At 39.4% G+C, this 24,651-nt stretch overlaps 2 protein-coding genes across 5 annotated transcripts; one reads left to right on the top strand and one right to left on the bottom strand.

The window, feature by feature from the left end:
- Window positions 1-5,919: 5,919 nt before the first annotated feature.
- mzt2b (mitotic spindle organizing protein 2B) lies at window positions 5,920-11,379 on the bottom strand. Of its 4 annotated transcripts, none has more exons than XM_084746005.1 (5): window positions 11,274-11,379; window positions 10,847-11,035; window positions 10,490-10,653; window positions 8,292-8,429; window positions 5,920-6,295 (listed from the first exon to the last, which is right to left on the bottom strand). In XM_084746005.1, the coding sequence occupies exons 2-5, from the start codon at window positions 11,020-11,022 to the stop codon at window positions 6,147-6,149; spliced, it is 627 nt and encodes a 208-aa protein (XP_084602131.1). In that variant the 5' UTR covers window positions 11,023-11,035; window positions 11,274-11,379; the 3' UTR covers window positions 5,920-6,146. The 4 variants fall into 4 exon arrangements, with proteins under 4 accessions (XP_084602131.1, XP_084602132.1, XP_084602133.1 ...); XM_084746006.1 differs by having other exon boundaries at window positions 5,920-6,292; XM_084746007.1 differs by lacking the exon at window positions 8,292-8,429.
- A 580-nt stretch (window positions 11,380-11,959) lies between these two features.
- Window positions 11,960-23,644, top strand: trim23 (tripartite motif containing 23). Its single transcript, XM_084746665.1, has 11 exons — window positions 11,960-12,071; window positions 15,241-15,403; window positions 16,918-17,039; window positions 17,124-17,402; window positions 17,494-17,676; window positions 18,302-18,517; window positions 19,200-19,334; window positions 19,427-19,556; window positions 19,652-19,762; window positions 21,576-21,700; window positions 22,084-23,644. Exons 1-11 carry the CDS (start codon window positions 11,973-11,975, stop codon window positions 22,261-22,263), a joined length of 1,743 nt encoding a protein of 580 aa, XP_084602791.1. The 5' UTR covers window positions 11,960-11,972; the 3' UTR covers window positions 22,264-23,644.
- The last annotated feature ends 1,007 nt before the right edge of the window (window positions 23,645-24,651 follow it).

Here is a 24,651-nt window from a genome sequence, read left to right as displayed (position 1 = left end):
TCATCTGTGTGGACATCAGTCCTTTATATTGTACTATTTTTCATGTCCTGTCTTGTATTTTTTTTATTGTATGTAACTGAAGTGCACTCTACATGTAACTTTGCTGCCTTCTTGGCAAGGTCAAAGGTCGAAAAAGAGATGTTATCTCTTATCTCTTAGTTTTTACCCGGTTAAATAAAAAATAAAATAAATAAACCAAACAATGAAATGTTTGATAAGGAATACAGCGGCTTTAAATAAAAAAAGAAACTGTTTTCTAAACCAAGGTTAGTTTTGAGTTGTTCAACAGATCTCTGCTTAATTTTAAACCAGCCTAAATTCTGCTGCTCTCTCACATGAAAACAATAACAAAGTAACCATGAAGTAGCATGGGATCATGGGAGTTTTTATTTTCACTATCAAGCAACGAACATAGCTGATGAAAATATATCTAACATGACGTGGAAGATGTAATATTAAAGTTTTATTCTCATCATTTGTAGTCAGCAACTAGCAGCTAGCTAGCAATGGCTAGCTGCAAACACGCCGTTACTTTGAATACATTATGGATTTCTCTCAGTTTGAAGATTGTTGGAAACATTTGGGACAATGTTAACTATTTAGCCAGCTAGCAAACAATGTTGGTTGAATTGTTGTTTGGTTCTTTTTAGCTAGCTAGTAAACAATATAACATATTTGTTACATATCTTACCTGGCTAGAGAACAAAATAGGCTAACATTTTAGCTAGCAACTAAACAAAATCAAGTTTTTGTTTCTTTTGTTTTGTTTTTTTACTTTTTTAGCTAGCTAGCAAGCAATACAACATTTCGTTAAGAAATATAGCTCATGGTTAACAGTTTACCCCCCTCTTTTATACTTACTAGGTCCTGACAGCACTCAAAAAGATGTATTTCTTATCTCAAGATTAGATTAGGTTATTTTAGGTTGGTTAAGCAAAGATCTCCATATTGAATAAAGTCTGTTTAATTTCTGTTTCCATAAACTTGGATTTATTAAACTGAAATTAGATTTTAATTGTGCAACGGAGCTCAGGTTAATTTTAAATCTGGATTTACTCATTTTAAACTTAATTTTGCTCAACTCTGATTAGAACTAATCTTGGATTAAACTGATCTTTGTTGGTGCAACCCAGTCCACGAATGCTTGCTCCCTTACTGCTTTTGACAGAAACAACAAATAAGAAATAAAGGTACGTTTATGGTGTTCAAGATGCTGATCCAGCTACAAGAGGAAGACTGATGGAGGAGGAGGATCAGCGTGAAAGTGTTTAGCTGCTGGTTGAAAGACTATAGTGCGTAGCAGAGAGTATAGAGAGCGAATGGAGATAGAGACAGAGGATGGAGGGAGGAGGTGGCGTTGGTGGGAGGGGGTGCAACAAGATGGAGAGAGACTGCCTGCACATACTGTCAAGGCAGTTAATATAAGGTGTGGAGATAAGGCCCCACAGACAAACATTGACCAAATCAGGCATTTCAGCAGCGCAGCCCAAACTGTCAGTCAGCCTGAGAGACAGACCAACAATCAGCACTCTACCTCCTGATAAGGGCTCTACTGGGCGCGTGCAGGAAATAGCCAATCTGCAGCCGGGGCCTGGCAAGGAGGGTGATGGCGAAGGGGAGGGAGGAGGAGGAGGAGGGCGGCGGCGTGATGATGGAGAGTGAAGGGGTTAGAGAGAATGTAGAGAGAGAGACAACAAGTGAGGGAAAGTGGCCTATAAATTTAGAGAGAAATGTGGACCAAGAGTTTACAGGAGAGGATAATACCCGAGAGAGAAAAAGAGGAAAAGGCGGAGAGAAGGAAGGGAAAGAAAACAGGATGATATTCCTCCACACACCCCACCCAAGTGCACTCACAGAGAAAGAAGAAGAGATTCAGGAGGGAATATAAGTGATGGGGGTAAAAAAAAAAAAAAAGAAAGAAAGAGAGGTGTGATATCGGCTCCTAAAATAGTGCCTCTCCCCAGTTTTTTGTCACCTGGGAACAGCTTGCACAGAGAGGGTGTGAGAACCAGGTTTAGACCAACACCTTACATTAATGATTTGCCAACAGCTTTGACTAGCTCATTATTCAATGTGCCGTTCGCCTTGCCTCGCACACAATGGCATCATTTCATCGTCTCTATTGATTAATGGTGCATATAGTGTGTACATGCACGTGCCGGAGTGTGTGTGCGAGTGAAGGATAACACTCTCTATTTAATGGAGGAGTCTGCACCGGCTATGAAATTCCCTCATAACAAAATAAACACATCCAAAATGCTGGAGTGGATGCCTATGGAAATCCAAGGTGGAGCGGAAGGCCGCGTTTGGGAAGCCTGGATCCACACTGGCCCCTATAGGTGGAATCGGGAAGTGCAGCGGAGTTTGTGGAAATAAATTCCCAGCCGTTTACCTTTGTCAAACACATTTAGGTTCCTCCAAGCAAAACAGTGGCGAGCACCAACAGCTGGCGAGTGTTTATTTTTGGAAGTGGAGTCAGAGGGGTGTCTGAGCTTCCTTGATCATGAACCAGACTGCCATTACCATGACCACTGATAACAGTAGGAATCGTAAACAAGCTAATCACACAGGGCCTATTTGTATTCTGTTTGGGGGAGGGCGCGAAGAGCACAAAAACAGGCGAGGGTGGCGAATGGAGGGTGGGTTTTGTGTGCGAAAGGGTTAAGTTCCCTCCCTGGTTGCATGCTGCTTTCCCTTGCTCTGTCAAGCCCCATTAAACCTGCTACACCACAGCAATAAGGTGCCATCAATTACAGGCACGCTGCCATCAATGCAGAGCACAGAGGAGAGGAGAGGAGAGGCAGGAGCACATAAACAGGACAAACGGCCACATAAAAGAGCCTGCAGCTACATAAAGCCCTGCAGCCTGCCTCATACACAGCAACTCCCCGCCGCCCGCTCTGCTTCTGTTTGCATCACCTCTGAGGTATACCATCAGTGTGTTTGTGAATGAGAGGTTGCTTTGTTTCAAATACACACAAAATGCACTCATTTCACATTCACTTTCATTCATGAGAGCAGGCGAGCGAGCAGCATTTAAGGAAAAAAAAAAAGGCTGAAAAGAGATTTGGGCTCACTGGGTGATGACATTAATTGTGTGATTCTACTGCCCCCTTGTGACAGCAGTGGAACAGCTCAGAGCAGTACAGGCACAAGCATCAAATTCATGAACTTTTTAAGATATACTCAACAAAAATACAAGATATGATGGTATGCCACACCTGTCAAGTGGATGGATTGTCCTGGCAAAGGAAATTGCTCACTAACACGGATTTCTATCAAATTTGTGGACAGATTTTGAGAGAAATAAAGCTCTCGTGTGCACAGAGGAAGTGTTAGATCCTCTACTTCAACTCATGAAAATTAAGAGCAAAAACAAAAGCATGCATTTATGTTTTTGCTGTCTACCATGCATACTTATACCAGCAGCCCCTCTCACAATCACGGGAGAGAAAAAGAAAAAAAATCAATTAGACCATAGCAGTTAAGAGTAAGATCAATATCAGACAGCATTCTCGAAAGTGATGCTTACATATCTGCGTTTCTCCATCTCAGAGTGGCCTGCATCCCTCAAGGTTCTGGCTGTATTATCAACCATTCAACACGAGAGAGACGGGACAGCTGTTCTCCTTCAGCGCCACACAAAGACAGACCACCACTGAACTGAGATCTGTGCGCAGGTAATTATCGTCAACCAGCAAAGAGAGAAAGAAGAAACCAGTCTGTCTTTGCCTTTTGCTGCTGTGGTGTCTTTACAGATTATGATGAGTATTATTGATCGCAGCAGCTTGACTAAGATTCTTTGTCTGAGTCATAAAATAACTGAAAATTAAATATTGTTATTTTAAAAAAGAAAAGTCTGACAATTCAGATATCCTGCATACACTGATCCCATACATTTGATCAGCATCAGCTCCAAGTATGACCTCATTAAGTAGATCAGGGATCTCCCAAGACGTGACCAATCCACATTAAATACTAGCAAGACTCCAACAATCCCTGAACCCCTGGTACCTTTAGGGCTGTACCAAATGTAATTTTTTAACTTTGAATATCTGTCATATTTTCTGACAGCATCACCTTAAAAAACATCAAGCAAAATGAGTTTTAGAGATCAAAAAATGTATTTCAAGTATCTAAAGACAACTACGTCAATTTCCTCCAACAAAAGATTATAGGTTGGCAAAACTTCTTTTTAGTTTGTTTCATAACTTGGGAGTTTAGATTGACATAAACTCAATAAATCAAGAATGTAGACGACTTGAGATTATGAGTTTTCTCAACTTTTTTTAGTCAGTGTAGATGTGTGTGTCAACAAATATGGATTTAAGCAGAATATTTTGTCAGATAAAAACATGTGAATTTTGGAAATGAATATACATATCATTTTTCTGTAAATTGTGATGTTTAAACTTGTGTCCAGAGTATATTTAAATGTCTTGAAACATGTAAATTTGTGAAAAAGAGAGTACTGGTATTAGATCAGGAAACACAAAAATGTAAACATAAAAATGGTCAGATGTGGGAGGTATATTGTTATGGGATTTATTCAAGCTTAATCATTATATAAAAAGTTGCACGTTGAATACAGACATTTTCATTTTCCAGTATAAAATCTATTTTGTTTTTTCTTTTCGGTCACCAACATAAAAGTTACATGGCCACCAAACAAAAGGCTTTTTTCACTTACAGTAACATCTGCCAGAACGAGAATGAGGAGACACTCTGGACTGACTTACAGCTTGTTAGCACTTGAAAAAGATTGGTTTACCCAAATCACAACAAAAACAAAAATTTTCTCACTTCACATCAGTGCTATCTATCTAGTCATGCAGGTGTCTTGTTTTATTTTCCAGGTTTTGAGAAATCTGTGTCTCATCACGTACCTCACTGTGCGCAGTGTTTCAGTGGAGGTACTGTATGTCGAACCAGAGAAACTGTCCGTTTGAGGTGAGGTTTGTGAATCATCCAGAGCAGGTTTTCAAACTGTGAGGGACAGTTTGTTGGGGGGACGCAGAGGGAGAGACATCAGGTGAGGCAAAGATACAGCATGAGATGAAAGGCAATTTAAGGTACCTTCAAACCGTCCGCGCCTGATTACCACAATTTGCAACAGAATTCATGCTTGTTTTCAGAGTAATAACCCTTTTTTTAATCATATACATATTCTTAGATTCAGTGTGGCTTACATGTCTCTGATGTCTTTCTAAAATAAATGTCCATAAATTCACCTAGAAATCATAGAAAGCAGGTGCTCCTTATAACTGCAGAACTAGCCTGAGAATCATCTTTGTATCTTTGTTTTTATAGGCAAGGGCTGTATAAATAAAATGTATTATTATTATTCTATGACATTTATATCTCTCAAATCATTGTGGGAACTGTAGTTCTGAAACTTAGAGCATGATAATCCCCCAAATTAAAGTGACTAAAAGGTAACTTTAGAAGATGCCTATTTTTAAATTTTTCTGTGTATGAAAGTAATCCAGTGACAGTTGTCTGTACATTAATGAATAAATTGCATACCAGAAGTGCTAATAGCTCATTTTAATGATGCCAATTTAAAGTACAGGCTTAAGAAAATGGGGCTCAACAAGTCTTTAAGTTTGATCCTGATCCAACTATGCACAGATCTTTGTAACTTAGTTTTGAAAAGTGCTGTATATAAGTATACAGTATAAAGTATATGTTTGATTATTATTATTATCATTATTATTATTATTATATTACCTGTTTACATCTCCTAAAGCATTATGGGACCCAGAGTTTCAAAACTTAGAGCAAGATTAATTCCCCTGAAAGTAAGACAACAAAATAATAATAATAATAATAATAATAATAATAATAATAATAATAATAATAATAATGATAATAATAATAATAGTGGAATAGAAGAAAATCTGTTAATGTCAATTTTTTTTAATGGCTTTTCTTCAGTGCTGCCATAAGCTGAAAATAAGATTCTGTTCTCCTCCATTCTACTGAGGTAAAGGCAACAGCTCTCAAAACTGAGGCAAATAAAAGTAAAATTTGAATAGTGAGAAAACATGTTCTTTTGTGTAATTTACATGAGCCAACCCTTTAAGACATACAGATAAATTAAAACAACATAATTATGTACAAATGGTCTCATTTTGACCTGAGTCTTATGTGGAGTTTATCTGTGAGGAGGAACTACTGCTGCCGGAGCTCTTGGTCTTCTGCCCCCTGGTGGCGCTGGGCTGCCGCTGCACCCGCTGGCTGGACGCCTCTCTGCTCTTCTCACTGTGGCTCGCTCCGGCTTTACTGCGCACTGCTGATGACACAAAGTCGGAAAACACACCGCGTTAGAGGAGCGGACAAACGTTACGTTATTATGATTGTAGCCTCACATGTTCCAAACAACATGCCACTTTGAAAAATGGAAACAGGCGATGACAAGGCAAAGATACAAATGAAGGATTGCTTTTCACAAACAGCACAGAGAAGGACATGGTTTCAACTTCTTACCTTCTTTTGGATACAGTTTAAAGCACTGCACATCCGTTTATAGCACTGCACATCAACACTGCACACTTCTACCATAGCAAGAACCATAAAGTGACTAGAAAGGACTCTTAGATGTGTGTGTCTCAAGAGACTGAAGACATCCAAAAAGAAATAACAAATCTTTCAAATCACCTTTTTCCACCGACATGGAACCTGCCTGTTCCGTTTCAAGCACCTAATTTTGAACTGTTGTGAGTATTTCCACCTGAACCTGGAAAGCTGGTTCCCAGCTCGACCCAAAAAATAGCAGATTTTCCTTGAGAACCAAATTTGGTGTGTCTATTCTACAGGTTGTTGTAAATCATGCAGCACCCTCTGTTGATCCTTCATTACAATGGTTGTGCTCAAAACTGGTGGAAATGCAGGCTGGTTCCTTTGAAGGCACCATGGTTCCAAGGATTGCTGGGTCAAGAACCAGTAGTTATTAGCTTATGGTGCCTAATGCTGCAGCTTCTATGTTTCAGGTAACTTTATTCACATTGAAAATCATACCTGATACTGCCCAAGCCTAGTATTAAGTCCAAATATGTGTCCAAGGTCCTGCTTTCACTGAACATCAGGCTGTTTCAATTATATTTTCATCTATTCTCCATTCTTTTGGCTCAGTATGTTTGTGGAGGAGAAATTTATTCAAAGAAAACATGCAATTTCCTTTGTGAATTATTATTTTTTTCATTCCTATTGATGAAACATCCAGCTCCTTACAGATCTTAAAAGGTTCAAACCACATCCAAAACTTTAGGATTACTTTATATAGGGTCGGCAGAGCTTTTGAGTAAACCTGAAGCACTTTTCAAGCACGTTCGGTGTACATATGCCAGATCAAAAAACCCTCCTGCACACCCGAGAAGTCTTTTTGAAAAGTGCGTAGGTGGAGTGGGTATGCCTTACAAAAAAGAAAAAGAGACACCTGCACACTGTCTTCATTTGCTCAATACAGAACACTTTTAATACACAACATTTTGGTCAAGGACCTTCATGTAGCTGAAGAAGGGCCTTGACTGAAATGCTGTCTTCTTTATTGAGCAAGTGAACAGAGTTTGCGGGTTTCTCTTTTTCTTTTTTTTTTTACAAAATGTACATTTGTCAAAAAAAAAATACCAGACTCTTAAAGCCTTACACCCACAGCAATCAATGTATACTGTCACTGTTTATTTTACCAGATGTTCCCATTGACTTTGATTGTATGTTTTGATCACAATCCTTAATGCTTAATCATTTCAAGACTGAGGGATCAACAGAGGACTTCTCTAGCTATGAATGGCAAATATGATGACAGATTTGTTTAAAATATGAAAAGATTTTACGTTTACATGAATGATTGTATTGATGAAAGATTATGTGAAGGAGTATATTCAAATTCAAGCATATTCCTAACCTTGAAAGATAATATAAAACATAAAATGAAGCATTTTCCAAACTGTTTAGAATTTTCTAGCCACTTTAAACACCCCACCCACAAAAAAAATAAAAAATTACTTGTGCAGACAGTATATATGTCCATTTAAGAACACCCAAGGACAGTTTCTATCTTTCTAGTCTACACACACACAGACACACACAGACACACAGACACACACACACACACACACACACACACACACACACACACACACACACACACACACACACACACACACACACAGACACGCACACACGCAGTTTCCACTCTGCATAATCATGAAATGAGGAAAGCACAGCATGTAGTTTCAGGCAAGCAAGCAGACAGATGGAGGAGGAGGACAAAGTGCATCAGCGGGGACCTTGAGAGTGAGGAGAACTAGTGTCTTGGGGGCCGTAGACCACAATCTTAGTGCTGACCCTTGTGGCTCTGGGGCCAGACGCTGAGGGGGGAGCTGCAGGAGGCTTAGGGCTCTTTCCAGAGACCAAAGAGTCCTCTTCTTCGCAGAAAAAATAGAATTCGAGGGGGATAGAAAAGAAATTAGAAAAGAAACGAAAACTTGCACACAGTGAAAATCAGCCTCTAGTTTCTAAAATCATCGTCGACTGTATATCCTTGGTCTTCAGTTCACCTCCATTTAGGAGCCAAAACCTCACTATGGGGTGGAGTGAAGAGGGAGTTTAGTCAGTGAGGGGTCTTAGGTGGTGCAGGTGCAAGACAAGAACCTCAACTACAACCTGTACAGTACTTAAGTGAAAGAATGTGAATATTTCTCATGCCTGAGAATCAAAGAGCACAGGAAGAATAAGGAGAGCAAACTGAATGGTTATGTCAATCAAAAAAAAAAAAAAAAAAAAAACACATTAAAAAAATTCTGAAAGTCGTGGCCCTCTCTACACTTTGCTATGAAAGGCTGGGAGTCTGAGCTCCGCTGACCCTGAGCTCTTTACACTTTCCCTCTGTAGCACATCTAGAGGTGTTTCAGCCAGACGTGTCAGACACAAACCTTCAATACAAGGAGCGTTTCTTTTCTGCCATATTTGCGCTACTTCTTTCGTCTTCTCACAAAATCTATGCAAATTTTTTGGAACTTCGACACAACAACAGGGTTTATTTGACGGGATTATTTTGCCAAATGAACACAAATGCTGTCAGTCACAATGTTGCACAAAGTTGTTGTAGCAAGACTTGCAACATTTTTCATGGCAAAAATTTTCCCTCGAAAAGGCGCAGGTGTAGCTAGTAACATTGATGATGGCTTGATTCCATTTAGGTGTACAAGTGAGCAAGCAGGAAACGATACAGCTAAATGGAATGCAAATTGTTAACAGCACTCCACAGTATTTTTCTTGAGTTCATAAACCCAGAGCTTAAATATCTGGGGTTAGTGTTACATGTACTTATTGATTACAGTTATGTTAAAATAATTAATGAAGCAAACTCAAATATTTTGAACTGCAACTCTGAATTTTCATTCACCCCTTTCATTGCAATTAGTTGACATAACTGAATACATTTTAAGGAAAAAAACACATTATTTCATTTTCAGTAAACTCATTATAGTAATAATTACAACTAATATGGCATTTTTACTTCTTAAAATATTTGTGTTTTAGGGACCTTTTTTCCCCTCATTAATTGAAAATTATGAGTTTAATAAACACAAAAGAAGAATGTTCTCCTGGCACTCAGTCTTTTCATGTTAGTAGATTTTCCAAACAAAATTTAAGTTTTCACGATTTACTACAAATAATTAATATAAGCATTCGGTTTTACAGTATTATTGTTAAGATTATTGATTAAATATGTCAGATGAAGCCAAAATTTCTGCTGTGACAGGGTTCTTAGACCTTTTTCGCAGCAGACACTCTGTGTCCTCTGAGTCACTTCCTCGTTAACTCATTCACTGCTCTCTATATGTTGCCGTCTTCAGCAGCTGGAACTTGTGAGCTCATTGTGACATGGGAAGTCTTGTACACAATATGCTTGATAAAGCTGTAAGAACACTGTTGCTAGGCAATAGCATCATGCCGAAAACTGTCGGCATCTAGCAGTCATCGAGGCTAACACGTGAACAAGCTAACGAATGGGTAACATAATGCAAGAAATGCAAAGGCATTATGAAAAGATTAGGCTGTTTGAAATATTACAATTTTCCTTATACATAATGTAAAATTATGAAAAAAACTAACTTTTACATTTCATTTAAATTAAAATGTCTAGGAAGTATCTAATGAGAGTGTCTAATAAGTAGAGCTGCAACAAATTTGATCAATTTATTGGTTACTTAATTAATCACCAAACATGTTGATAATAGATTAATTGGTTATTGAATATCAAAGCCTGTTAGACCTCTTTTCTAGTCTGTACAGACATGGACAGAGCATGTATGTTATTGCCATCATCCTTACTGTTATGTTTTCTTGCACTTGTTGTGACAGAGAAACATACACCTACATCGTCTATATTATTACGTGGATGATGCTGACCTTAAACTAGACTTTGTCGCTGTGATCCTACGGTCATCTAACTGTCACCGCTGACACTGCAGACACTAACCTCTGGCCTCTGTAGGTGCTGTGGTGATGCTAGTTGTGTGGGAGGCAGTCGAAGACTCGACGCCGCCGCAGCTCTCAGCGACCCTCTGTCCTGCACACATTGCCTTCAGTGTCTGGAAGACAGCCTGAGGAGCCACGTTCATCTTTAACAGGTCCACTATGATCCTTGGAAGAGCAGAGGAGAATGCAAAATCAGAGTTCTCTCCTGTTTAATACTCTGTGTGTACTACAGTCATGTTTCTGCAGAAGTGGAAGAAATACTATATATAAACCTCTATAGATGATGTAGATGATGATATTTTGTCAAGCCAAAACGCTGACCAAATCTACTGTTTTTTTATATTTTAATCATACTTACTTGAAGACCTCCTGGTCCACAGTGATGCCTGCAGCCTGAGTCAGTTCAAACAGCTCAGTCTCTTCAGCACTCAGCACCTTCTTCTTCTTGATGGCATATTTCTGCACGTTACTGGTGACCACCAGCGCAGGGGAGTCTGGGGCGGAGGGCAACGTTTGTTGTGGTTGTTGAGACATCAGTGATGGACACCTGCGTGGACGTGGATGAAGGAGAATAAATCAGGTATAATGAAATAAACTCGATCAATCAACGTACATAAACGAGGCTGTATTGTTCCAACAGTTAGCTACCCGCCCAGAGTGAAAACATGGAGTAATTTGTTTCGGAGCTTTTCTCCAAATATAATCAAACACATGACCAACACAGAGCTGAAAAACTGTGGTTAACATACCAACTATCATATTTTATCCAAAAAAATAATACATACCGTTATATTAGCTACGATGAGGGTTGGAGGATCGTTCATATAACCGCAACAGCTTTCTTATGCTTGGACTAAGTGAGGCGCGCCAAAAATACGTCATTACTGTTAGACAAACCGCGCTCTTCTATGGGATTTGTAGTCAGCATGAATTTATTCTTGGAGCCTTTCAAGACTCAAGATTCGAAATATATATTTATTCTGGTTGAAAATTTCCTTTAAGATGAATCCACACTTTGCATATTTTGCAAAACTGCACTTTACATAGCTTGGATTTAATTCTGTTATTTGTTATTTATTTGTGATTACAAGGTTATACAAATGTACTTATTCATTTATTTGGCTTTTCATGTAGATTTCCATCTGAATCTGGCAGGTCAGAAAATTTAACGTGTATTGTGGGGCTTTTGGGGGATTTTGCAAACAGTTTGCGCATGCACGTGAAGTAGGTAGATGATCTTATGTTCCTTGCTATCTGCGACAGGCTACATGTATGTTACACCATCGTATTGATACATGATACATATGAAGTATTTACACTTTTTGATTCGACAATTAAATTCGTTGCTCTCATGGCGAAAATACGAAACACACAACACAAAAGAAAGCCACTGTATGCTAACAGCGCTTAAGTGCGAAACAGGAAGTACTAGTGGGATTGTCCTCTCGCGCCTGCGCAGTCTTCTCTGCGCTGTCGTCCCAAGAATGGCCGCTGCTGCAGCAGGAATAAACAAGCAGGGCGCCGTAGCGACGATGGAGCCCTGTATCCGACACGGGAGAGGAGCAAATGGGAACACAGTGAAGGTTGTAATATTGTCACTAATATCCAGAACCGTATCATGTCCGCAGTGATTGTGTTGTTGGGTTAGTTTGTACGAGGGCTCGGCAGCAGACATGCTAGCCTTCGTGGCTTCTGATTTTGGGTGAATGCTGCTGCGTTGGCGTTGGTGGCACTGGATGAGAGACAGTCATGTAAGATTGTAGAGCTGCGTGTCAAAGTTATGTCACGAAAAGGTTATTGTGCACTGATTATAATTAACTTAGTTTGATTTATACACTACCAGGAGGCTGATCTTGGTGTCTGCAACATGCTAACAGCGCTGCTGGATGGGTTGCCATCGCTAGTTGGCGTCTGCACTGCCTGTGGGTGACTGCAGCTGCTCAGTGTGGTAGCAGAGCTCAGTAACGATTTCAAAAGTCGCTTGAGTACAAGTTAAAACCCGCTTCTCTTAACATTTTGTTCAACATATATCAACATAGGATTTATTAAAAGATCAGCAGGGTCGGTCATCTGAAATACTGTGAGTCAAGGCGACTGCACCTCATCCTGAGAAGACAGTGTTGACAGTGTTAATGTAACTGACTCTCATGTCTTCTGTCTGGCTCCTTACGGAGCATCCCTCAGCATTAAAGGGACAGGTGACCCCAAAAATCAAAGGTACATATTTCATCCTGGCCTGTAGTTCTGCTATCCCTCTAAATGATTTTGGTGTGAGCTGCAGAGTTTTGAAGATATCAGCCATAGAGATATTTATAATGAGACTATGCTTGTGGTGCACTAAGCACAAAAAAAAAAATACATTTGAGAAACTCAACAGCAGTGTCCCTGTCCATAAATCATAACCCAGTTACTCAAGATAATCCACAAACCTTTTTGTGAGCTGTCTCATTTAGGAACTACTTTTTGTCTACTGGAAAGAAAGTAGTTCCAATAAATTCTACCTTAGAAAGACAGTAGTTGCTGCATGAAACTGCTCACAACAAGGGCCGTGGATTATCCTGAGTAACTTGGTCATGATTAGAGCTGCAACAGATGACAAACTATTCAATTAATAGGCAACTTATTTGATAATCGGCTATTTTTGTTGAGTCATTTTTTCTTAATAAAAAATTGAAATTCTCTGATTTCAGCTTCTGAAATGTGAATATTTTCTAGTTCCATTACTCCTCTCTGATAGTAAACTGAATATCATTGCATTGTTTACAAAACAAGACATTTGAGGATGTCATCTTGGGCTTTGGGAAACACTGACCGACGTTTTGTAATATTTTATGGACCAACAAACGTTTGATTAATGGAGAAAATGATTGACAGATCGATTGATCATGAAAATAACAATTACAAGAATGACTTGGGGGGTAGGGTCCACATATGTGGACCTATTTTTCAAATGACAAGATTGTGATTAATTACTCAATTAATTGAGAAAATAATCAATAATGTAAATAATCGATAGTTGCAGTTTTAGTCATGATCTTTGGAAAGAGACATTGCTGTTGAGTTTTTCAAATGTATTTTTTGGGTTCTTGGAGCAGCACAAGCCGTTTAGTCACATTATAATCAGGACAGGGCAGACATCTCTACTGTGCAGCAACTCAAACAAAAACAAACTAGATGGATAAATAGCACTAAAGGCCAGAGAAAAATATATATTTATGATTCAGGGGTGTACTTTCCCTTTAAATCACATAAACTTTGTATAATCAAACATTTCAGAAAGGATTTTATGCAAGTTCATAAAGTTTTATGTTGAGTTTGTTAAACGTATGAATAATTAAATACTTTTTCAATACCATGTATTTAAAACAATACAATACTAACATTTGAAGGCACTGAATCTAAGATCTAAGTGCTCATACAAGACCTCAGGTCAGTTCTGTCTGCCTGAAATTTGGTTTGGACATTTCTTCCCAGCAAAACAGTGTTCAGTGACTTTGTCTGTGTGAGGACTGTGTGCAGGTTGTTCATTTAAAAGAAAAAGAGAACAATATCTGATTTTGTGTGCCTAGGACTCTTTTTCTTGTTCTTGTAGTATTGATAGAAGTCTAATTTTTTTGGACTAGTATTAGGTCTGGGTAATATAACCGAAAACCCTATCATGATAGTGAAGTTTAATATCGATTATTGATCATGTTGTTTGTGACTGATGACATGTTGTTTACTGCAAGAGGTGGAAGCAGTTATGGTGATGAAATGAGTTTGTTGTATTATCGCAGAGTGATATAGACAGAATCAAATATCACAACAACTCATACCTCAGTATTGATATTGCAGCAATATTGTAGGGATGACCATCAGAGATTTCATAAAATATTTACCCAATGAGATTTTAATCATCAGTAATGTGGATATAATGACTAGAGCTTCAAAATTAATTGAGTGAACTGAATATCTTTGAATTGCAGATAAAACGAGACATTTGAGAACGTCATCTCAGGCTTAGAGAAACATTGATTAACATTTTTCACCATTTTCTGACATTTTACAGACCAAACAACTAATAGATTAATCAAGATAAATTGTCAGATTAATCGATGATGAAAATAACTGCAGCCCTCATAATGACTAAGTGGCTAAAGGCAAATAATAGAACAGCTAGAAAAGTCTGGTAAGTTCAGAGAATTACATCTCCTCACTGTAAAGTAGTCTTTAAAACCAGGAAAAGAAAAGTTTTCTTACATCACGATTTATTACCTGCTTTGTCAAATACTTAACTCTGATTGGTCAATTACAGCCTTCTAAGGTCTGTTATTTCTGTATAACAGACTGTTGCACTGGACACAGTTCTGATGATAGACTGTGGAGGAGCAATACAATCATTTTTAAATAACTTGTTTGTTGTTGTTGTTGTTTTTGTTTGTTTTGTTAATTATTGTTTTTATTTTTTAGCAAGTAGCTGTATAATAAGTGTGATAATGTACAGTGAGCAGGTCATGACAGAGTAAACCCCTTCAGGGTGATTCAAAACCCTTCGGCTTTGCATCGGTGTCCTGCATCACCCTGCTGGGGTTTATTTTGCCATAATGACCTGCTCACTGTACATTATCCCTTATATAATTATATCCAAAATCTATCATGCTATCTAGTCTCACGTCATGATACGCTTATGATATTGCTATATAGTCCAGGCCTAACTAGTATCAAAGTTTTAAATTATGGTATCATGAAACCCTGTTGTATGTACATTTGTAGGTGCTGGAATGTGGTGTGTGTGAGGATGTCTTCTCCCTCCAAGGGGACAAAGTCCCTCGTCTGCTGCTCTGTGGTCACACAGTGTGCCATGACTGTCTCACCCGGTTGCCCCTCCATGGTCGAGCGGTCCGCTGCCCCTTCGACAGACAGGTCACTGAGCTGGGTGAGTAAGAGGATTACTACAGAAACAATAAAATATTCATCTCTTGGCTGAATGTCAAACATTTTAGGCCTCTCTCCTCAGGAATTGTGTTTTTTTGGCCCACTGTTTCAATACTTTGTTTAATATAATATAAGATAGAACTTTATTTATCCTGAGGGGCATTGTTGTGCAGCAGTTGCAGTACAAAGTAGGAAGGAGTGGAAATAAAAGGTTAGGTCAACACTGATTTTAACCTGCTTTGCTCAATATAACTCAGTCAAGCCACAAGCAAAGCAGTGATATAACTGGCACAGATGTAAACAGGCAGGCTTTCCCGTGATAGAAAAAAAGGATTATGTGAACCGGTTTCTCATGCTTTGGGACTCCAGACAACTTAAAGAGACGGTTCATTTTTCAAAATCAAGAATTCATATTTCACCCTGGCCTGTAGTGCTATTTATCAGTCCAGATTGTTTTGGTGTGAGTTACAGAGTTTTGGAGATACAGGTTGTAGAGACTAAATGACACTTGGCTTGTGGTGCTCAAAGCACCAACTGACCTTGTTGTGAGCAGTTTCATGTAGAAACTACTTTTTTTATAAGGTAGAATCTGTCTGCCTTCACAGGCACTATTCCATGAAGAGCTCCTTATGCTCTGTAATGAGACATACAAGGGCAACAAACTCACTGCTTTCTCCATATCCAGCCTCATACCTCTACACAAGACAGGTGACATTCAGCAGCCTGGTAGCTACAGAGGTATATGCTTGTCAGCCATCGCTTCTAAAATCTATAACTCACTTCCTCTTAACCGTATAACACCTCACATTCACCCAGTTCTTTGCAGGAACCGAAAAGGATTCTGTAGCACAATATCAACCCTACCACAGATTCTAGCTTTAAGGTGAATCATTGAAGAACTACGGGTTTCAAAGAAGAAAGCCTCCATCATATTTGTAGATTTTTGTAAAGCATTCGATGGCGTGAATAGGAAAGCTATGTTGCACATTCGTCTCAATTATGGAATACCTGACGTGATTGTGAAAGCAATAGCAGTGATGTATGAGAACCCTACTTGTTTTGTCCAAAGCATTGTTGGTGCCACCAAGGAATTTCTGACAACCACAGGCATCCTGCTGGGAGACAAACTTGCTCCTTTTCTCTTTATCATAGTTGCCAACTATGTCCTCAGGCAATCATTAGATACCAGCTGCTCCAAAGGTCTGACAATAGGCAGAAGATCTGCTCGTCAAAGCCAGAAGTGGCTGACACACCTAGATTACGCAGATGACATCGCACTGACAGCTGAAGTCATCAGCAGAAGAGCTTTTAATATCCCATGAAGAGTCAGCAGCCAATGTGGGCCTGTTGTTAAATGTCAAGACGACAGAATGCCTGATTCTGAACTGTCCTAAAAGAGGAAGCAAACCACTCGACATTTCCAGATCTGTTGACAAGTCTGCTGCTTGATGAGAACCACACTTCAAATAATCCAGACTATCCCTTTAAAGGTTTTCTTTTTCCATGTGTGTTTAGGGGACTCTGGAGTTTGGGGCTTGAAGAAGAACTTTGCTCTGCTTGAACTCTTGGAGCGACTCCAGAATGGAGCCACCAACCAGTCGGGGATGGCGGAGGACGCCCTGAAAGGCATGGGAGAAGTAAGACACATGTGATTCTACAGTTTGCACCAAGTCACCCTTGCACCTGCTGCGCTTGCATTCACAACTCTTCTTATCATCTAGTGTATCATCCGCTGTGATGAGGACGAGAGCCACACGGCGTCTATGTACTGCACCGTGTGCGCCACCCACCTGTGTGCCGAGTGCTCCCAGCTCACACACTCCACCCGCACGCTGGCCAAACACCGCCGGGTGCCGCTGGCCGACAAGCCTCACGAGAAGACCCTGTGCCCGCAGCATCAGGTCCACGCCATCGAGTTCGTCTGCCTGGAGGAGGCCTGTCAGTCCGGGCCGCTCATGTGCTGCGTGTGTAAGGAGTACGGCAAGCACCAGGGACATAAGGTTGGTCAAAACAAGTTAAACTAACAAGTCTCGTGTTAGATAACGTCATCCAAAGAAGACACCCTCATGTGTTCTTTAACTTTCTTTCCAGCATGCTGTTCTTGAGACTGAAGCAAATCAGATCCGTGCATCCATTTTGGACATGGCCCACTGCATCCGCACCTTCACAGACGAAGTGTCAGAGTACTCGAGGAAGCTGGTGGGCATCGTACAGCAGATAGAAGGCGGAGAGCAGATTGTAGAGGACGGAGTTGGCATGGCGCACACTGAACATGTAAGATGTTACTTCTTTTTGTCTAAAACATGCATGATTGGGCTTTTTCTTCTGGCGTTAAATGAAGTGGGGTTGTATGAGGTACTTATCCATACTCAGTAAATGGGGGTCAACATATCCCTGTTTTCCTGTCCACAACAGCTTTAGGGCTGCAACTAACGATTATTTTCAGAGTCAATTAATCGCTTGATTATTTTCTCAATTAATCGAATAATAGTTGTTTGTTTTCAAATGTTAGAAAATGGTGAAAAATTTCAGTCAGTGTTTCCCAAAGCCAAGATGACGTCTTCAAATGTCTTGTTTTAGTCACAACTCAAAGATATTCATCTTACTGTCATAAAGGAGTAAAGAAAAAGTAAGGACTTTTTTTTAATTGCTCAAACTGATTAATGATTACTAAAATAGTTGACAATTAATTTGCCAATGAATTAATAGTCGATTCATTGTTACAGCCCTACATTGCTTAGATTCCAGCACCAGTACTCCTGCTGCTTCTCCAAACTAGGGGCATGCCGACCGCCATCTACTGTGGGAAATACACTGGCTATAGATAAGAACCTCATACATCCTCACTTCAAATAATCTGAGCTGTCACTTTTATGCTAATTCTCTGTGTCTTCATCAGGTTCCCGGTACAGCAGAGAGTGCACGCTCCTGCGTCCGAGCTTACTTCGCAGACCTCCACGAGACTCTGTGTCGGCAGGAGGAGATGGCGCTGAGCGTGGTGGACGCCCACGTCAGGGAGAGGCTGATCTGGCTGAGGCAGCAGCAGGAGGACATGACCATCCTCCTGTCCCAGGTGTCCACCGCCTGCCTGCACTGCGAGAAAACACTTCAACAGGTAGGAGACATGAAAGTCCAGTCTGGATACAGATGAAAGGCATAGTTCAGAATAAATATCACTCTCTCCAAACCAACCAAACTCCATAGGTAAAATCAGTCCTTTTACCTTGCAAAACATGGGAGTTGCTGGTTTACCACTGCCACAATCTTTTAGTATGTTTGTGTCATATAACTGGTTTATTAACAGTTTCTGACAAACTACGTCATATCTGATTTTTAGTGATTATATCTGGGGTCTTGGGGATTTTTAGCATTAATATTAAAGATCTTAATGATTTTTTTTCTGATTTTTTGCATTCATATCAGGTTTGTCACCTGATAACCCCTGCTCTTTACATTATTTGGCTTATATAGCAGTGGTTTCCTGGTGAAAAAGGCTGTCAGACTGCAACATAAAGTGGTGAAGATATTTTAAATATAGCGTACTATTAAACTGACGTTACCTTTTTAGGTGGCTAAAATACATTTTGTTACTGACCCTCTCCACAGCAGTACAGTGCTTAGTTTTACTTAACTGGGGGCGTGCTCACCTCCGTCTCCTGTGGGTAACACACTTAGTTCCCCACACAACCCTACATCAAATAATCCAGACTATCCATTTAAGCCTCTCGGTATCAGGCTGACACACACACTACAGTGATAGGTTTGATGTATGTCGCTTCTCTCCTGTTCTGTTTTAGGACGACTGCAGAGTCGTGCTGGCAAAGCAGGAGATCAACTGTTTGTTGGAGACGCTTCAGAAGCAGCAGCACCAGTTCACAGAGCTGGCAGATCACATTCAGCTGGATGCTGGCATCCCTGTCACCTTCACTAAGGTAAACACTGCCCACCCCCCCTCACAGCTGAGTATCCTGTCACTAATGCTTTGAAGAGCTCAGGTTTGGTAAAAATTCGTTTATAATTTCAGGACAACCGGGTCCACATCGGTCCAAAGATGGAGATCCGTGTGGTAACTCTGGGGCTTGATGGAGCAGGAAAAACCACCATCCTCTTCAAGCTGAAACAAGATGAGTTCATGCAGCCCATCCCAACCATTGGTAAAAGCGCTTGTAGTATAATCATCTTACACACAAGAATACACATTTCTTAAGTATTCCTATAAATAAAAGTTGTTTTAATCTTTTGTTTTTAGGTTTCAATGTGGAGACAGTTGAATATAAGAATTTGAAATTCACCATCTGGGACGTGGGTGGAAAACATAAACTCAGACCTCTCTGGAAACACTATTATCTCAACACTCAAGGTATCATCTGTTTATTTGTCTGTATATATGCTAATTAATTGTCAAAATCACTGGTTCCCAACCCAAATGGATCATCAAAGCTTCACAGGGAGGCCTCAGCCTTGTTGATTTTAAGCAGTGTAGGAAATCTTTTTTTTTTAATCCAGTAGACCTATATCTCAGCATTAATTAATGTGAAGAAAATGAAATGAAATTGTTATTTTTAAAGTTTAGATTAAGACATTTTTTTAACTCAGGGGATAAGGGCACAGTTAAGACCACAACACAAGCTTTATTCACAGAGCCTTCACTCTGCAAAACAGCCTCATCCTGCATTAGAAAAGATGCGATTGCAGCAACTGAAGAGCTAAAAGAACAACAGCCAAACCTCAGGGAGAAGAAAAGAACTCAGCCTTTTAAGTGTGCATGATTGTTTCAAATGTGAAACCACATAATACAGACAGAGAATTGTATAAAAAAGTTCTTAGAATTATCAGGAAAGCTCATCTCTGATGCAGTATTTACAGTAAATAATCTGCACAAAGTCGTACACAAACTTCCTGTAGTTATTGTGGTCACTATCTGGGTTAATTGTGCAGTCAGTTTATCAGTTGTTCTGTACTGTTATTATTATGCATTGAATATAATATGTGAGCTCAACACATTTTCCTGTGTTGCCTTTTTAGCACATTCAACAAAATGAATATTTTTCACATCGAATATATCTTTAGTTTCAGTAAACAGAAGTTCCCCTGAAGGCAGCAGAACGCTGTCAGTTTGATCTCAATCATGCTGGAGCTTGTAGTCTAGCCTGAGTGTGTCTGCACCGCCTGCACGGCCGAACTCACTTACATAACACTAGAAATAAAACAGCAGCTCTGTTCAGATAAAATGTCCCTTTAAATGTGCTTATTTCAACATATTAATGATACAGCAATATAAATATGTGAGGACTGGCTAATAAGCTAATTTCTGTGAGTGATATTAACAAGTTTGCTGCCTCTACAAGGTGTTAGTAGTTTGTTTGCCCCAACAGGGAAGTGAGTTCAGTTTTGTGTAATCTCATCGCTGCAGTTTGATCAACACTGTCACTGTGTAAATACAGCTGAGTTCCTGTAGGCAGATATGCACCATCTGGCTTAAGCAAATAAGCATTTGTGTGTATTTTTATATACTTAGACATTAAGGCTGGTTTACATCAACAAGGACTGTTTTATCTACCGATTAAATCCTGGCTTTTACGTTAAATTATGTTGCACCAAACTTTTAAACTAGCTTAGAACTTTATTAAATTTAAATTCCTCTATAAAACTTAGTTTAGTTTTTAGTATAAACCTAGATTAAACGTATTTCTATTGCACCAAAACTTTAAACTCCAATTTAAAATTAAAATATTAACATTCAACACTTTTTAGCTAGCTAGCTAACAATCTATTTTGTTTACTTTTTAACTAGCTCAAAAACAATTTAATGTTCTGTTAACTTTTTACCAGCCAGCAAACAATGTGATATTTTGTTAACTTATTAACAAACGATGTAACGTTTTTTTAACTTTTTAACCTAGTTTTGCTAAACTCTGATTAGAACCAATCTTGATTAAATTCGTCTTTGTTGGTGGAATCCAGTCTAAATCTACTTTGATTGAATGTTGCAAGAAATTAATACTTTCTATAGACAGATTATCTCAGTAATTTAGTTCAGTTAATTTTAATTGTCCTATGATTTACTGGCTTTTAATTCTTGGAAATTCTGCAGCATCATAACTGAATGTTAACCGAATGCGGGAAGTTAAATCTGCACCTCTTGTCCTCTAACTGTTATTGCGTGCGTGCAGCGGTGGTGTTCGTGATTGACAGCTGCCACAGGGACAGACTGATGGAGGCTCACAGTGAGCTCGCCAAACTACTGACGGAGAAGGAGCTGAGAGACGCTCTGTTGCTCATCTTTGCAAATAAACAGGTACCAGAATGATAATAAGATACATTTTTGCTTTAACAATTTCATTTGCACAGACAGAATGACTGTTTAACTTTTGTGGATGTTAGATTTGTTGGGGTGTGTACCAAACAAACATGTTTTCCCACATCTGGAGAACAAGATTTGTGGGCTAGGCCATTTCTGCAGCACTACAGTACTTCTGTTTTATTGTCACATGTTTAGTTGCAGCATCTGTTTGAATGCATGCAATTTCAATAATATTTTAATTGATTGTGCAGCCGTGAAAGAGGCATACAATAATATTAAGACACTGTAAGACAGAGATGCTCCATTTCTCTGTGACTTTCTGGTGAAAATAACCGCATCTTAGCTCAGAGTTGATCCTCAGTTTGTGTGTTTTTCAGGATGTTCCTGGTGCCGTGTCTGTGGAGGAGATGACGGAGCTGCTGAGCCTACACAAGCTGTGCTGTGGGAGGAGCTGGCACATTCAGGGCTGCGACGCCCGCAGCGGGATGGGTCTCCACGAGGGGCTGGATTGGCTCTCCAGACAGCTGGTGGCTGCTGGTGTCCTTGACGTCGCCTAAAGGTCACCACCTCCCTCTCCATTGCTATTTTGGTCCAACCCCCCCCCCCGTCCCCCTCACCTAACGACTGAACCCAAACATCCTCCCAACACCTCCAAACACTAACTTTAAAGACGAGACTGCAGCTTTGAGCCTGCCCTCCTCATCTTTCCTTCTTTGTGCACCAATGTGGGCAAAGAAAACAAAGATGTAAATACTTTCTCTAGCTTCACTGAAACATGGAAACCTTAAAGTCTGTCCTACCGGTCACACCCAACCGCCCTCTGAGAAATAAACTCACTGGACGCAAAACCTGAGTTAAGACTACAAAAACTCCCATCCTGCTTCATTTCCAAGGCAGCTTTCAGTCTAACACATCACTTCCTTCAGTTTCTCTTTGTTCTAACCTTTTTCAAGAGGCGAGCTGTTTATCTGGCATCTATAGCTAGTTGACTTCAATGTTAAAAATCGCTCCTCGTGCCCTGCCAGAGTGGACTCTTATCTGTATTTTCTATCTCACATCATAACCACCGCTACGTGTGACAGTAATCTTAACTAAATACAGAGTAGTCTGTGTTGTAATAATAGTATCATTTACCTTTTTTGGATTCAGTCTCAGATAAGCCTCAGAAACAACTTAAAGGACCTTTTAGCTAAATTCAGTGTATCTGCAGGTAAGTGAGATGAGACGGGCATGTTCTTGGTTAACACTTTATAATAACCATCATTATTATATGTCACGTTGATAGTTAATTAAACTTTACTGAATAGTTATTTTACTGTGAAACATTCAAACAGTGTATGTATATATGCTACATAAACCCATTAATTAAGCAATTGACCCTTCATAAGCCCCGCCCCTTTATGCGCTGTGATCCAATAACAGCTGAGCAGGTTTGGTACGTGGTGGAACATCAGTCAGCTCTCTCCTGTCCTGTTCCTGTACTTATTCTAAATGCTAACCTTGTCTATGCTGAAAAGAAAACAAAATCTGAGGATTAACCATCAAATATTACTAGTTACTACTGTGTTACTAGCTAGCTAAGAATTTATTTAGATCAGCTAGCTAGTGTTTTGCTAGTGGAGGAAAAGGAGGCAGGACTCAGGAATGGTTGATTGTAAAGTTTGAGAAATATAAGTTGCAGCTTTATAATGGCCATCCAAATAATGTTTATAGATGCACCAATCAGTCTTTATTAACCATTTATAAACATCACAGTAAGTAAACACTGCAGTTTGGTCAGTGACTCTGACGCTGTAGGTATCTCTCTAGAGTCAGTTTTGCATGTGCAAGGCCAAATTAGCAATAATAAACATGCAACATCCAGCCAGTCTTTCAAAATAAAGACACAAAAACTACTTTATTAGGTGTGGGAATCAAAACTATATGGACAGGCTGAGGAAAACTATTACTAACTATTTTGGTTAAAATAAGTACGTGACTTACTAAGGGTGCTGACTTTTTAATTTCGCACTGATGGCTATGCCGTGATTAAAATTATTAAGTATTCATTTGTAAAGATCAACGGATTTTATGCCCTGACAACTGTCATTTACATTTTCAAATTCTTCAACAAGATCTACATCAGTGGTTTTCAAACTTTTTCTCCCATTTTAGAGGCCGAAACCCCACAATGATAAGCAAATAACAAAAAACAACACCAGCAAACTCTTGTTTATTTTCCTGCAAAAATAATATTCATTTAACTTAGTTGTACTCCATATTTTTCCCCGGCCACCTGCAGTGGCTGTCCCATCAGTGGGACTCGCCCCACAGTTTGAGAACCACTGGTCTACATGGTATCAAGTGCAATATATTTGCCGATAAGCTACGCTGCGTGTTGTTTTTTTTTCTCAGACACACAAGTAAGAAAACAACACTGGGAGAATCACCGACTCTGGCCTTTAGTTCACTTATTTAAATTTAATTCCGATTGATTTTCGATTTACTTGTGTAACTTTACGAACAGACGTAACATATAAGTTACATAAGTACATATCATCAGTTGAAACTTAATTTTCGCTGTCCAATAATGTTTGACTAATTACCCATTATCAACTTTTAAATATCTGGTCCATCTCTCTATTTAAGAAGGTTAACAAATATTTAACATTGTTTGTTTACAGTGAAATAACTATTGACTAAAGTTTAGCTACCAAGTGACTATTTATTGACGATGGTTTTTATAAAATGTTGTGATGTTCTCTTCAGACGACTTCCAGTGGCTTCAAACTGACGCTCACATGTTCAGATTTTGGCTGTTTTCTCACTTTGCCTTGACATCTAATGTAAGCAATAGCAGTCGATGTTACATGGGGTCTTTAAATTATATGTACAAGATGTTTTCTTTTTTTTTTTAAAGTGTGATATATGAACCTATTTAATGCCACAGCTGGTCTTGAAATGGC

This window comes from Lutjanus erythropterus, chromosome 20 (genome assembly GCF_056507025.1).
Source record: "Lutjanus erythropterus isolate fLutEry1 chromosome 20, fLutEry1.hap2, whole genome shotgun sequence".
Taxonomy (NCBI): domain Eukaryota; kingdom Metazoa; phylum Chordata; class Actinopteri; order Lutjaniformes; family Lutjanidae; genus Lutjanus; species Lutjanus erythropterus.
This window is presented reverse-complemented; position numbering and strand designations above follow the sequence as displayed.